This window comes from Rhagoletis zephyria, unplaced genomic scaffold (genome assembly GCF_001687245.7).
Source record: "Rhagoletis zephyria isolate East Lansing unplaced genomic scaffold, Rhagoletis_zephyria_1.1 Rzeph_scaffold_03962, whole genome shotgun sequence".
In the NCBI taxonomy this organism is placed as follows: Eukaryota; Metazoa; Arthropoda; class Insecta; order Diptera; family Tephritidae; genus Rhagoletis; species Rhagoletis zephyria.
In genome coordinates this window covers 16,840-33,434 of record NW_016161045.1, presented here as the reverse complement: position 1 = coordinate 33,434, position 16,595 = coordinate 16,840, and the positions used below count along the sequence as shown (strand labels likewise).

The 16,595-nt window shown below is 36.7% G+C and overlaps 1 protein-coding gene across 1 annotated transcript in view; it reads right to left on the bottom strand.

Annotated features, from left to right (window-relative positions):
• LOC108370003 (uncharacterized) overlaps nt 1-16,595 on the bottom strand; it is a 25,267-nt gene continuing 8,672 nt past the window's right edge. Inside the window, exon 2 of the mRNA XM_017625235.1 lies at nt 1-744. Within this exon, the coding sequence (XP_017480724.1) occupies nt 81-744 (664 nt within the window). The 3' untranslated portion in view covers nt 1-80. The remainder of the gene's footprint in view (nt 745-16,595) is intronic.

The window sequence follows — 16,595 nt, the reverse complement described above, 5'->3', positions numbered from 1 at the left end:
TGATATTAATGGTAAGGGAAATTGGTTTTTAATTTATGTGTCAAGTATTTGTAATATACACATTTATGTTATAAAATCTTCTAAGCAAGCATTCTATCAACATCTTGCTTAGAATGTATTTGATGTAAAATGTCATTATCATTTTTTTGCGCGAAAATACAGTTGTTTCTGAAAAAAACGTGTTTGAAGTCCCGAGTGGTCAGTAATTTGGCATATGTAAATAACTCATTTGTGTTTTGATCCACATATTCAGTCAATGTTATTCCTTTACTAACCAGCATTGACTTTTTGTCCATAAAAAGATTTCTCATCTCCTCTGTGCTAAATTTTACCGCGACATTAAATTTGTTACATTGGTTTTGAGTTCTTAAAAGATACTTCCTATCTAATATGAAAACCGTTTCAATATCCGCATGTTCACATGGAAGATCCATAATGTTGGTTAGCATCAAAACAGTCTCAGCAAGCGGACTTTTAATGTCGTTTATGGAAACTCCTTTTATTATTACTGCTTGCCTTCCAAATGGTTCCATCAAAAGGTTACTATTTGAACTTGACAAGATTTGGCTGTATCTTTCAGATGCGACTATCTTTTCCATTTTCTGTAATTTGAGTTCGGTTTCACTTAGTGTAGTTTTTAAGAGTTCTACATTTTCACCATCTCCTGTTTCTTCAAGATTTAGATATATCTTGTGAAATGCTGGGTTAGGATGTCGACATTGAGGACAAGTAAAAGGATTCAATCTAGAAGAAAATGAAGAGAACGAGAATAATAATTATGAAAGAACTTATAACAAACGTATGTATGTACAGTAAAGTGTCCCAATTTTTGTATGGGGAAAACAATTTTCATCCTAGAAAACGGGGCACCCCCTTATTTTTTTCCTTTTAATATTTGTAATATCAAGACCAACATTCAGTTTTCTACTGCAACCAATACAGGGTGCTCAATGACCTTGAAACGCGCTACTGAATCGCTGTGAAACTGGCAAAAATAAGGGTGATTTTTATAAGAAGGTACATTGCCATGACAACTGAAGCTTTTATTTTTTTAAATAATTTAAATTTGAAATGTTCTTAGGTTACTTAATCAACAGTTTGATGAATATATCGAGCCCTAACCGCCAAAATAACGTAACCGACATTTTTTTCAAAATTTTATTTTTAATGCAGAAATGCGTCTAGATGCTCTACGAATATTTCTGCATCAAAAAGAAAATATTGAAAAAAATGTCGCTTACGTTATTTTGGCGGTTAGGGCTCGATATGTACGCAATACTTCTAGAGTAAAATATGAGCATCATGAGCATCCTTTAAATTTATACTTAGAAACTTAGGGTTTTGGTACCAGCACCTCTTTCGGCTGATGGTTCCGTGCGCAGAAGTGGAAAACTTTTGACTGCCATTCACCTGGGAGTGGCCAGAAGCGATTCTTGTGCGTACGGTTCAAATCGCAGCTCACAACGTCCGGATATTTATATCCACGTATCCTCTGGGTAGCAACCAAACACCCGTTTGGGAGCGAGCTAAAGTGAGAAGGCGTAAAACTTCGCGTGCGCTGGGTTTGGGTCCCGCCACGTTAAAACCCCGCCCAATGAAAAGAAGCAAACAGCCTCGGATGAGACCCCCTTTTTCTGATGACGACCACGGCAAACGTATAAAGGACTATGATTTAAGGGTATGCACCTGGAATATCCGGACCCTTAATGGGGAAGGTGCCTCTGCCCGGCTGGTTGATGTCCTCGGGAAGACAAAGGCTGACATCACCGCCATCCAAGAAATGCGATGGACGGGGCAAGGTAAAGTAAGCGTGAAGCCTTGCGACGTCTACTACAGTTGCCACGTAAAGGAGCGCAAATTCGGTGTTGGATTCGTGGTAGGAGAGAGACTCCGTCGCCGAGTACTGGCGTTCACCCCGGTGGACGAACGTCTAGCCACAATCCGCATCAAAGCTAGATTCTTCAACATCTCGCTCATCTGCGCCCATGCCCCGACGGAAGAGAAGGATGAGGCGTCCAAGGATCTCTTCTATGAGCGCTTGGAACGTACATATGAGCGCTGCCCCCGACACGATGTCAAAATCGTGCTTGGCGATTTTAATGCCAAGGTGGGCAAGGAAGGGATCTTTGGCGCCACTGTCGGAAAATTCAGCCTCCACGACGAAACGTCCGATAACGGACTGAGGCTGATCGACTTCGCCGGGGCCCGAAATATGGTAATATGTAGTACTAGGTTCCAGCATAAGAACATCCACCAAGCTACATGGCTGTCTCCAGATCGAAAAACGAGAAACCAAATCGATCATGTTGTGATAGACGGAAGGCATGCTTCAAGCGTTTTGGACGTACGTACACTCCGAGGGCCAAACATCGACTCGGACCACTATCTTGTTGTAGCCAAGATACGCACCCGCCTCTGTGCAGCAAAAAATGTGCGCCCAACAATGCAAGGAAAGCTTAACGTCGAAAAGCTGCAATCACAACAGACGGCCAATTTATTCGCCACTCGACTCACACACCTGCTCTCTGAGAGCACTCTTCAACAATCCGACGTACGCGAGCAGTGGAACCACATTTCCCGATCATTAAGTACCGCCGCCGAAGAAGTAGTTGGATTTCAGCGAGCCCGAAAGAACAACTGGTACGATGAGGAATGTCAAGAAGCCGCAGAGAAAAAAGATGCCGCCTACAGGGCCACGCTGCGATCGGGCGCAACGCGAGCCATGTGGGACCGTTATAGGGAACTGAAGAAGGAAGCGAGACGTATTTGCCGCAATAAGAAGAGAGAGGCCGAAATACGTGAGTGCGAAGAGCTTGAGATGCTGGCCGACAGGAAGAACGCCCGAAAATTCTACCAGAGGGTTAGGCGACTTACGGAAGGTTTCAAGACCGGGGCGAACTCCTGTAAGAACAACAATGGCGACCTAGTGACCGATGTCCAGAATATACTTAAATTGTGGAGGGAACACTTTTATAACCTACTGAATGGTAGCAGCGCTGAAAGTATTGAGGAAGACGAACCCGAGTCCCCAGTCGATGATGATGGAGTAGCTGTCCCACCGCCTGACTATGACGAGGTACGAATAGCGATTACGCGGCTGAAAAACAACAAAGCTGCTGGAGCTGACGGCCTGCCAGCCGAGCTATTCAAGTACGGCGGCGAGGAGCTGATGAGGTGCATGCATCAGCTCGTATGCAGAATATGGTCAGATGAACGCATGCCCGACGACTGGAATTTAAGTGTGCTCTGCCCAATCCACAAGAAAGGCGACCCCGCCATACGCGCCAACTACCGCGGAATTAGCCTTCTAAGCATAGGTTACAAGGTCTTATCGAGCGTATTGTGCGAAAGACTGAAGCCCACCGTCAACGAGCTGATTGGACCTTATCAGTGTGGCTTTAGGCCTGGAAAATCCACCATAGATCAGGTATTCACAATACGCCAAATCTTGGAAAAGACCCGCGAGAATAGGATCGACACACACCATCTATTTGTCGATTTCAAAGCCGCTTTCGACAGCACGAAGAGAAGTTGCCTTTATGCCGCGATGTCTGAATTTGGTATCCCCGCGAAACTAATACGGCTGTGTAAAATGACGTTGAGCAATACCACCAGCTCCGTCAGAATAGGGAAGGACCTCTCCGAGCCGTTTGATACCAAACGAGGTTTCAGACAAGGGGACTCCCTTTCGTGTGATTTCTTTAATCTGATGTTGGAGAAGATAATAAGAGCCGCAGAACTGAACCGCTCAGGCACAATACTTTATAAGAGCGTACAATTGCTGGCGTATGCCGACGACATCGATATTATCGGTAAAAACAAGGGCTACGTCTGTTCTGCCTTCTCGGGATTGGATAGAGAAGCAAAGCGAATGGGTCTGGTGGTGAACGAGGACAAAACGAAGTATCTCCTGTCAGCACACAAACAGTCAGAGCATACGCGTCTTGGCACCCACGTCACTGTTGACAGTTACAAGTTTGAAAAAGTAGACGACTTCGTTTATTTGGGAACCAGCATTAACACCAATAATAATGTCAGCCTTGAAATCCAACGGAGAATCACTCTTGCCAACAAGTGCTACTTTGGGCTGAGTAGGCAATTGAGAAGTAAAGTCCTCTCTCGTCGTACAAAGATCACACTCTATAAGTCACTCATCATGCCTGTGCTGGTGTATGGCGCGGAAGCATGGACAATGAAAGCATCTGATGAGGCGGCTCTTGGAGTTTTCGAGAGAAAGATTCTGCGAAAGATTTACGGACCTTTACGCGTTGGTGATGGCGAATATCGCAGACGATTTAACGATGAGCTGTATGAGCTTTACAACGATATAGACATAGTGCAGCGAATTAAAATTCAGCGGCTCCGCTGGCTTGGCCATGTCGTTCGGATGGACAGAAACGCTCCTGCTCTGAAAATATTCAACGCGGGCCGCGATGCTGGTAACAGAGGAAGAGGAAGGCCTCCTCTGCGTTGGAAAGACCAGGTGGAGAAGGACTTGGCTTCACTTGGCATTTTCAATTGGCGTCAGTTAGCACAGAAGAGAAATGACTGGCGTGCTGTTTTGGACTCGGCCAAAATCTCTTAGGCGGTTACAGCGCCAAATAAGAAGAAGAAGACCTCTTTCGGCAAGAGGAAACATTTTGGAAGGTGCCCCAAACCCTATCTTGGAAAATTTTTTTCGACCACTGTAATATACAGTAGGGCGGGTCGAAAAACACAAAATGTTTGATACGAAAATTGTATACAGCTGCGTTGAATTAATTAGAAACGAAATTCAAAATTATATTGGTTGCAAATTATGTTTATTTTCAATAATTTTCTTTCAAAATATAATTCAATCTGTAACAGAAACCACAATAATAAAAGTTTCAAAGCTTGCAAAAATTCCAAAAAAAATTAATCAAACTTCAAAAAATCGTCATCAAAATTTCCAAGTTTTTAATTAGAATATTCAGACAATTTTCGGGTATGCAGTTCTACAGCCCATTCAATTGTAGTCTAAGAAAGTGCAAGTCTCAAGTCGTTAAAAATTACCGTTGATTTTTAAGATTTTTTTTTTTGGGAGGGCATTTTCTTCCATATAACACATGATCAAATTTGTTTTTTTTTATATGAAAAAAAATCCGCAACAACCTCCACAAAAGAAATCTAAAAAACCCACGGTAATTTTTAACGACTTGCGACTTGCACTTTCTTAGACTACAATTGATTGGGCTACAGAACTGCATACCCGAAAATTTTCTACATATTCTGATTAAAAATTTGGAAATTCTGATGACAATTTTTTCAAGTTTAATTAACTTTTTTTGCAATTTTTGAAAGCTTTGAAACTTTTATTATTGTGGTTTCTGTTACAGATTGAATTATGCTTTAAATGAAAATTATTAAAAATAAAAAAATTAACATAATTTGCAAGCAATGTCTTCAATTTCGTTTTGAATTTCGGTACAAATTAGTTGGACGCAGGTGTAGGTCTTAAAATGTGCTATTTTAATACCTTATTCTAAAAACGAAATCCGGGTTCTCTGCGACAATATCTTCAGTCTGCGGAATGAACTTGAAAAATTTAAAATTAGAGTGGGAATACCAATATTTCAAATTTTTACAACCACTTGTGTAGATCAAATCGGGAACTTATGTATTTTTATTTATTTATTTATTTATTTATTTATTTATTATTTATTAATCTAGCAACAAGAATTAACAAGGCGAACTTACCACAGCGCGTAGGCAACTGGCTGAGTCAGTGGGATCGTCGGTTCGAATCCTACTGAAAGAAGTCTGATGAGGAAATCTGGTGATTTCCGAAATAGCTATCACTTCTACCATTTTTTTCAAATTATTGTTGCTTTTCCACAATAAGTCTTCATTAAAAAAACGGCCTCAAGCTCAATAAAAATTGTTGAATATTTATTAATCTAGAAAATAAACATTTCGTACAGACTTTAACAAAAAATTAAATATAAATTAACAACAAATTTAGCATACTATTTAAGGCTAGTTTGAAATTGAATTTCGAAGAAGAGAAATCGATAGCAGAAGAGTTTGAGAGCTAGTTAAACTCGTTTAGAGCTCTGCGAATAGGAGCGTTATTCGCATAATTATTCCTGGCGAAGTCCAGAGAAAAAATATGGAGATTCCTAAGGCTTCTTGGTGGGATATTAAATGTAATCCGTTCGAGTAAGAACGGCGAGTCAATCGCACCCCGAAGAATGTCAAAAACGAAAGTAAGAGAAAGCATAATCCTCCTATTGTGCAGGGATTTAAGGTTCATGAGCATGCATCTAGCAGCGTAAAATGGGAAAGGGTCGACAAAATGTAGTGATCGTAGAGCATAACGAATGAAAGATTTTTGGATACGTTCAATTCTGTTAATATGACAGTCATAATATGGTCGCCAGATGAAGACAGCGTACTAGAGCTTAGAACGAACAAGAGAAGTGTATAGTAGTTTTATGGTATACGGTTCAGTGAAATCGGAACTAAATCGACGGATAAATGCGAGCATTGCATATGACTTAGCAATGGGATAATTTAAGTGGCTGTGAAAAACAAATCTGGCATCAAAAATTACTCCTAAGTCAGAAACTTCATCAATGGTGGCAAGCTGCGAGTCACCAATGAGATAAGAAGTCTGGGTAATGGAACGAGATTTGGAGTAGGAGACATGGTAACACTTATTTGTATTTAATTTTAATCTATTTTTGGAGCACCAAGCAACGACGTTATTAAGATCAGCCTGTAGGTTGAGTCTGAAGCATGATACAAAAAAGAAGGTAGTTTCAATAAACAACTTTTGACGGATAATAAAATTTTTTGAAGTTTCATTAATTGTGAGTATTATCAACGGCCTTACCACTTTGATAATATTAAAACAATAAATCGGAGTATTTTCTTTCCCACATTTATACCAATTTAATAATATTTCAAATGAAATATCATTATCAGTGCTGGGTAATTTTTTTACTTACGTGGCTCGCACCTTTTTTATTAAAAATATTTAAAATATGCAAGGTTAAAGGAGACTTCATTGAAATTGTTCTTTTTATTTTATAATAAAAATCACGAGAGCATTATGTTGTTATTTTTTCATCTATCTTTCATCTTTTATCTAATTCCAAAGAATTCTCTTTTCAAATAAATTCTTTTTATAATCGCCAATTCCATGTGAATAAATTGTTCTCATAATTTAACATGCAAAACAAGAACAAATTGGGAAAATTATTTTTGGTTTACTTTATAGTTTTGGGAATATTTGTTCACATGAAATTCGTGAAAATTTACTTTTAAATTTTTCATCAGATTTTGCAAAAAATTATGCTTTGTGGTTAGCGTATCACCATTACCTTCAACAAATTTCGAATAAAATGTCCAATGTATGCAAAAAATTGAGAACACCTTTCTGGGTAGGCAGGCTTCGGCCGCACTTAGGGATTGTAACCCTCACAAAGTAGAATTCTCTTTCTGTTTTGCGAAGAAAAGGAGTTGAACACCTTTTGCAGAGAACACCTTTCTGGGTAGGCGGCCTTCGGCCGTACTTAGGGATTATAACCCTCACAAAGTAGAATCCTCTTTCTGTTTTGCGAAGAAAAGGAGCTGAACACCTTTTGCAGAGAACACCTTTGTATATTTTTAGTGCTTACTGGGTTATATCCTATCTTCTTTTGTCTCTCATTCTTTTGCATATTTTGGAGTTTGACAGTCGACAAAGTCGACTACAAGAACAGTGATAGTCATTTGATTGATCATGTGATACTCACTGGTGATGGAGATCTCAATCAAGTACTTCTATCAACTTTTTAAGAGCAATATGCAAAACGTGATGTAAACATTTGTGTACATATGATCTTCCGTCTTCCTCCGACTTTTGGCCTTATTTAGTGGTCTCTTTTTAACCAACGCAAAATTTGAAAATGTGTTAGTAAGATAAATGAGAATGTGTTAGTTTCCATCACCCAATTCTTGTAGGGTCAGACGCGTAATTTTGAAGGTGTTTTTATTTAATGAATTGTGATTAATTGGTTAATATTAAAGTCGTAAAGAAAGTTATAACTAATCGAGTAAAGTGTATAGTGAAGGGGAATACAAAAATATATTAGTGAAGTGGCTGCTTTAAGGAGAATAGGAGTGGGGCGGTAGCCCCACTTGGTGCACACCAAAAGGAGAATTCGATTTCGTAAGGGTTATAATCCTAAAGCGCGGCCGAAGGCCGCCTACGCAGAAAGGAATTCTACGCAAAAATACATTTGTTAAAAAGAAAATTTTTTTGTTATAAAAACTTGTTTTTTCTATTTGTAATTAACTCCCCCTCCCCCTCCGCCCACACCCAAAAACGATGGTCAGCTACTAAACATTTCCCGAAATAACTGTAAACCATAAAAGTAGCGCTGCCATGGTATAGCGAAATTTGCTATTATATTTTGGTAAGAATATTTTATTTAGATGAAAGTAAAAAAAGAGGAAAAAGTGTATAATGTCAACTGAGGGTAATAGCGCAAATGAAATGTGAAATAAAGTGGCAATACTAGCGATTTTAGGTTATAAAAATTTTGGCAAGCGCAAAGTTTGTTTACTCTGGTTTATTAGTGAAATATATGAAATAGTAGTGAAGAAATGATATTGTTTTAATAAAACAATAACGGGAGACGTTTTGGTAGTGGTAAAAAAGTGAGAAGAGGTGATTTAGGGAATTTTTGTCGGGGTAATTGTCCATACCAAACAACGAAATTTAACAAAGTTTTTTGTTAATAACTTTTAAATTTTTAATAATATTAACCTTCCGCCCCCGGATTGTTAATACGGGGACCGAAACGCGTCGATTGATACCCCTCCCGACATTTACGGACCCTTTTTAGCAGTTGTTACCCTATACTAGAGAATTATCTTAATTTTCAGTTACTTTTCTATTACACTAGTTTACAAATTTTCTGTTTCAAACGAGTACCTCGATAAAAAAGTGCTTTGTAGCACAATTTGGGGTCGCTGAAAACGAAAATGACACTCATTTATTTTTCTCAAGAAGCGTTTCCGCGATTTCCGCAAAAAACATGTTTTTCGTGTCTTATTTCAGTTTTTCACCGAAATCTCCGAGGAAGTTGATGGTATGAAGCAATGATAGACATTTTTAGAAAGGTACAGACCTCCTGTTTACAGCAATATATCGTTATTAGTAATCTGGTGATTATTACTTACACAGCAGCCGTTCAAAGTTAAAAAAATTGTCATTTTTTGAGCTTTTTTGGAAATTATTGAAATTTATTTTTGTGCTATACATGAAATTTTTAGTTCAAAATAATTTTATAACAAACAAGTCAAGCTAAAGATTGTCTAAATCGGACGAAAAATGTTGAAGTTATAACGTATTTTGTAAAATGACGCATATTCAGCTTCCGACATTCAAATTTCCCTTTTTTACACTTAGGGCGTGTGTGAATCGGTAACAAACTTCTATGGGGAAAGCTGTTGAATAATGTTTTTACTATGGTGAGACAGTTTTGCCAATCTGCTGTGTGAAATGAAATCATTTTTGGCAGCAGTAAATTTTTGATAACCGCAGACTTATTCCGAATAAACTATTACAAATTGAAGTGAAATTAATATTTTAAGAAAACATCTACCATCACTGATAGCATTTCATCAATTTAAGCTTTTGTTTTACGAAAAATTACTCACAGCAACAGTCTTTGCGATTGTCAAAATTTTCTATGCATTTGTCAAAAATTTCACTAGCCTCATGAGCTACTGAAATTTTATTCACCTCATAGTTGTCAAAAATTTACTTGCCGCAAACTTTGTTACCGATTCACACACGCCCTTACACAGAAATAAATTATGAAGCGGAGCTGGGGTAAATCCATATCCACGGAATGTTACCAAAATGGTAAAAAACACAAAAAAAGTATATTTTGTGTTAATTTATATGCGGAATCAAAGTAAACGTTGTACGGGGGAACAGAAATATCTCCAGTCGGTAAAATACAGTGACGGGCAAAACTGTAACATGGTGTAACACTTTTTACTTCAGCCATCGCTATCTTTCCAAGTTCTAACGACTTTCACACTTTTGTTGTATATTCTTGTTGGTACATCCCTACTCCCTCTCTTATAACGATTTGAAGTCAATACAACAACAATAAAAAAACCAGCAGACAAAAATGTAAATTAAGACAGATGTTACAGTTTTGCACTCATATATTTTTAAGAACTTTTTGACAATTTTCACGAAAAAAAGAATTGTTAACACAATGTTCAGTACCCTTTTGCTTGTCTCAGTTCCTGGATGCGATTTGGCATACCTTATTTGTATCTCTGTAAAAATTCTGGAGGTATATCCTTAGTTTGCTTNATACATGAAATTTTTAGTTCAAAATAATTTTATAACAAACAAGTCAAGCTAAAGATTGTCTAAATCGGACGAAAAATGTTGAAGTTATAACGTATTTTGTAAAATGACGCATATTCAGCTTCCGACATTCAAATTTCCCTTTTTTACACTTAGGGCGTGTGTGAATCGGTAACAAACTTCTATGGGGAAAGCTGTTGAATAATGTTTTTACTATGGTGAGACAGTTTTGCCAATCTGCTGTGTGAAATGAAATCATTTTTGGCAGCAGTAAATTTTTGATAACCGCAGACTTATTCCGAATAAACTATTACAAATTGAAGTGAAATTAATATTTTAAGAAAACATCTACCATCACTGATAGCATTTCATCAATTTAAGCTTTTGTTTTACGAAAAATTACTCACAGCAACAGTCTTTGCGATTGTCAAAATTTTCTATGCATTTGTCAAAAATTTCACTAGCCTCATGAGCTACTGAAATTTTATTCACCTCATAGTTGTCAAAAATTTACTTGCCGCAAACTTTGTTACCGATTCACACACGCCCTTACACAGAAATAAATTATGAAGCGGAGCTGGGGTAAATCCATATCCACGGAATGTTACCAAAATGGTAAAAAACACAAAAAAAGTATATTTTGTGTTAATTTATATGCGGAATCAAAGTAAACGTTGTACGGGGGAACAGAAATATCTCCAGTCGGTAAAATACAGTGACGGGCAAAACTGTAACATGGTGTAACACTTTTTACTTCAGCCATCGCTATCTTTCCAAGTTCTAACGACTTTCACACTTTTGTTGTATATTCTTGTTGGTACATCCCTACTCCCTCTCTTATAACGATTTGAAGTCAATACAACAACAATAAAAAAACCAGCAGACAAAAATGTAAATTAAGACAGATGTTACAGTTTTGCACTCATATATTTTTAAGAACTTTTTGACAATTTTCACGAAAAAAAGAATTGTTAACACAATGTTCAGTACCCTTTTGCTTGTTTCAGTTCCTGGATGCGATTTGGCATACCTTATTTGTATCTCTGTAAAAATTCTGGAGGTATATCCTTAGTTTGCTTTCACAGCTCATGTACTCGATTTTACGGACTTTGATACTTAGTAAGTAGCGCTATTAGTTGATTTCGCAAATTCTCGATGAGATTCATGTGCGCGGATTGTGGAGATCATTTCAAATTAGCAAATTTTTGCTTTTGTATCCTGGCTTTGGGAACATGTGCAGTGTGTTTTGAGTGATTTTTCAGCAGAAACTCTCATTTTTTCGACTACATCTTGCAAATTTTGTTGAAATATGAACAGATACTGTTACTTACGCCTAATGTGTACTAACGGACAAACAAAATTTTTTAAATACAACCCCAAACTATTATTGACCGACCACTGTGATTCACAGTTTGCCTTACATGATGCGCATGGGCTTAATTTGGGTCTTTGATCCAATACCATGCCCGGCCATCTGATTGAAAGCGATTAATTTAGTCTTGTCAGACCAAATAACCTGCAATTGAAACTTAAAAATATGTTTTTTATTGCATTCTGAACGGCCTAACATATTCCAATAGGCAACGGTTCGGTTTTCGTGCGATGCAGCAAAATGCTGCCACACTCGCACATGTATTTTGATCAAATTTGCTTTTTTATTCTTTATGATGCCTTTGCGCTCAATTTGGCAATTGTTCGCCTCCCTATTTATTGATTTGCGTTAAAGTTTAATACCTTAACTGCTTCTGTAGTAGTGGCTGCATCGCTACTTGCTGCTAAGTTCACAAGATATCGTACCGTTATATTTTTTGACAGACTTCCTTTGTCCTTGGGAACAGTTTAGGCTATATTTTTTCTCAGTCTTAACATTTTCAAGTAACAAATTCCATAATTTTTTGCCACTCAATAAATTACAATACAGAAAAAAGTCATCTGACTTCCAACTAAGTAAGAGATAACTTTCAAATGTAAAACCGAGAGTGAGTGCAAATCTGTAACATCTGCCTTAATTTACATTTTTGTCTGCTGGTTTTTTTATTGTTGTTGTATTGACTTCAAATCGTTATGAGATAGAGAGTAGGGATGTACCAACAAGAATATACAACAAAAGGATGAAAGTCGTAAGAACTTGGAAATATAGCGGTGGCTGAAATAAAAAGTGTTACACCATGTTATAGTTTTGCTCGTCACTGTACGTAACTGCTTGAGCGACATTGAACTTCCGCTATATTTCCCTGCCCCGTTAGGTAGTTGACAAACGTCATAGGATTTCGTTTCGTACTTTTGTTGGACAGTTGTTCCTTTTGGTGTTCTCTCGTATTTTAGAATGACGTTTTTGCTGTAATGAAAAAGCCCAAAATGTGCAATCACTCACCGGATAAGTTTTGCTTTATTTGTGGTTTGTACATATTCAAACAAAGTGCTTGGAAAAAAATAACCACAAACATTTTAGCTGCTTATGAACAATATTTTGGAATTCAAGCCAAGAATCGGGATAAACATTGGACTCCAAACTCTGTATGTGCCACATGTTTTGTACGATTAAGCGCATACAAGCGCATTTAAGCGCAGAGAAGCAAAAACGACCGTAAATTGATTGACAATTTGATGAAAAACTTCAATACCATTGGTGAGTGTGAAGTATTTTTAGGTTAAATGTAAGTTTGTGCAAATCCATGCAATTTTCTTTTTGTGACTTATACCTAAATATCTTCAACGGTTATACCTTGTATGGATTAAAATAATTAAAAAACTATTTAATAATTTACAAAATATTTTATTTATTACAGGTGCTCGGATGTCTCTGAAAATGCACCTGCTCAATAGTGATTTGGACTTTTTTCCACCGAATTTGGGAGCTGAGAGCGACGAACATGGCGAAAGATTTCACCAGGACATTGCAACTATCGAAAAGCGGTATGAAGGTTTCTGGGATCAGGCCATGATGGGCGACTATTGTTGGATGCAACTTCGAAAAGACAGAATGGAACACAAACAAAGAAGTTTGAGCGAAAGTCATATTTTCGACCTGAAGTGTGAAAATGTTAAAAACATAACTTCNAGTTTAATACCTTAACTGCTTCTGTAGTAGTGGCTGCATCGCTACTTGCTGCTAAGTTCACAAGATATCGTACCGTTATATTTTTTGACAGACTTCCTTTGTCCTTGGGAACAGTTTAGGCTATATTTTTTCTCAGTCTTAACATTTTCAAGTAACAAATTCCATAATTTTTTGCCACTCAATAAATTACAATACAGAAAAAAGTCATCTGACTTCCAACTAAGTAAGAGATAACTTTCAAATGTAAAACCGAGAGTGAGTGCAAATCTGTAACATCTGCCTTAATTTACATTTTTGTCTGCTGGTTTTTTTATTGTTGTTGTATTGACTTCAAATCGTTATGAGATAGAGAGTAGGGATGTACCAACAAGAATATACAACAAAAGGATGAAAGTCGTAAGAACTTGGAAATATAGCGGTGGCTGAAATAAAAAGTGTTACACCATGTTATAGTTTTGCTCGTCACTGTACGTAACTGCTTGAGCGACATTGAACTTCCGCTATATTTCCCTGCCCCGTTAGGTAGTTGACAAACGTCATAGGATTTCGTTTCGTACTTTTGTTGGACAGTTGTTCCTTTTGGTGTTCTCTCGTATTTTAGAATGACGTTTTTGCTGTAATGAAAAAGCCCAAAATGTGCAATCACTCACCGGATAAGTTTTGCTTTATTTGTGGTTTGTACATATTCAAACAAAGTGCTTGGAAAAAAATAACCACAAACATTTTAGCTGCTTATGAACAATATTTTGGAATTCAAGCCAAGAATCGGGATAAACATTGGACTCCAAACTCTGTATGTGCCACATGTTTTGTACGATTAAGCGCATACAAGCGCATTTAAGCGCAGAGAAGCAAAAACGACCGTAAATTGATTGACAATTTGATGAAAAACTTCAATACCATTGGTGAGTGTGAAGTATTTTTAGGTTAAATGTAAGTTTGTGCAAATCCATGCAATTTTCTTTTTGTGACTTATACCTAAATATCTTCAACGGTTATACCTTGTATGGATTAAAATAATTAAAAAACTATTTAATAATTTACAAAATATTTTATTTATTACAGGTGCTCGGATGTCTCTGAAAATGCACCTGCTCAATAGTGATTTGGACTTTTTTCCACCGAATTTGGGAGCTGAGAGCGACGAACATGNAATTTTCTTTTTGTGACTTATACCTAAATATCTTCAACGGTTATACCTTGTATGGATTAAAATAATTAAAAAACTATTTAATAATTTACAAAATATTTTATTTATTACAGGTGCTCGGATGTCTCTGAAAATGCACCTGCTCAATAGTGATTTGGACTTTTTTCCACCGAATTTGGGAGCTGAGAGCGACGAACATGGCGAAAGATTTCACCAGGACATTGCAACTATCGAAAAGCGGTATGAAGGTTTCTGGGATCAGGCCATGATGGGCGACTATTGTTGGATGCAACTTCGAAAAGACAGAATGGAACACAAACAAAGAAGTTTGAGCGAAAGTCATATTTTCGACCTGAAGTGTGTACATTTCTTCGATCGAAGCAATATTTAGCTTAAATCGTATGTAACAGAATTGTCTTCAAATTGTTATCATATATATCTGCATTAAAAATTTTTATCTTATGAAAAAGTCAATAAACCTGATTCATTTCCAAAAAAGCTTAAAAGTTTACAATTTTTTTTACTTTGAACGGCTGCTGTGGAAGTAATAATCACTAGATTACCAATAATGACATATTGGTGTAAAGAAGGGGTCTGCACCTTTCTAAAAATGTATATATGTATTGCTTCATAACATTAACTTCCTCGGAGATTTCGGTGAAAAACTGGAATAAGACACGAAAAACAGGTTTTTTGCAAAAATCGCAAAAACGATTCTTTAAAAAGCGACCCCAAATTACGCTAGAAAGCACTTTTTTATCGAGGTACTTTTTTCGTGTAAACTAGTGTTATTTGCACGGACTTTATTGTTTTGTCGTTTTTTTTTATGAAATGCATGCACGCACCCGGCAAATTGTAAACAAACTTCTTCTTTCTCTTTTCTAAGCGTACATACGCCTAGCTACCAACACAGCTGTACACCAAGCGATTTGCAGCTAGCTTGCTTTGACGAATTCGTGAAGCTGACGACTCTTATACATCCCGCTATTTAAAAGGACGTGTGCGGCATCAAAGCGTACAACTTTCGTATATAGTATCTCTTACAAATAGTATTTAACAGCACTGAAACAATTCTTTATTTCAGTTCAGATTCAGTAACAAGAATGAAGAAAAAATTGTATTACATGAAAAAAGTTCTTTGACAAATTATTAAATTAACTTGATGAAAAGACATATAGCAAGTATATGCAAATGTAAAGTAGTAGTATATCCAAAAATATTTAACACTCCTCCTCATTTGCATATGACGCCCGTTTTATCGCTTAGATATTCCAATTTTCTTGCTGATAGTGGCTTAGTCATCATGTCGGCTAACATTTCTTCTGATGGGCAATATACACAAGATATTAGCTGTTTGTCAACATAATCCTTAACAAAATGAAATCGTGTATCTATATGTTTAGATCTCTTGCTTAAACGCTCCTCCTTAATCAGACTCAGACAACTTTGATTGTCTTCATATATCTTAGTCGGACAGCTTTGAAAACAATTCATATCTGCCAAAATCTTGCGAATCCAAATTGCTTCTTTTGCAGCTTCTGATAAAGCAATAAACTCAGCTTCAGTTGTTGAAAGTGAAACACACGTTTGCTTTCTGCATGCCCAACTTACTACACCTCCATTTAGTTTGAAAATATATCCTGAGTTTGATTTTCTATCAATACGACATTCTGCCCAATTTGCATCCGCATATCCAATTAATAAATTATTCTTAATTTTATTATTATTCAATTGTAAATATAAGTTTTGTGTTTCTTTTAAATATTTTAAAATGCGTTTAAGTTCCGTCAGATCTTCATTTGTAGGCATACTTGTTTTTCTTGCTAGAATTGCTACACTTGCTGAAATATCTGGCCGGGTATTTACTGATATGTATAACAAAGATCCAATTAAACTTTGATAAAATTCATTATTAACTAAAGGTTGCGATTCTGATTTTCCATATGAAATTTCAAGGGGATATTTAGAAATTTTAGAATCTTTTAATCCAAATTTTTCAGTTATCTTTTCTATAAATTGCTTTTGACGTAAGAAAAATTGCT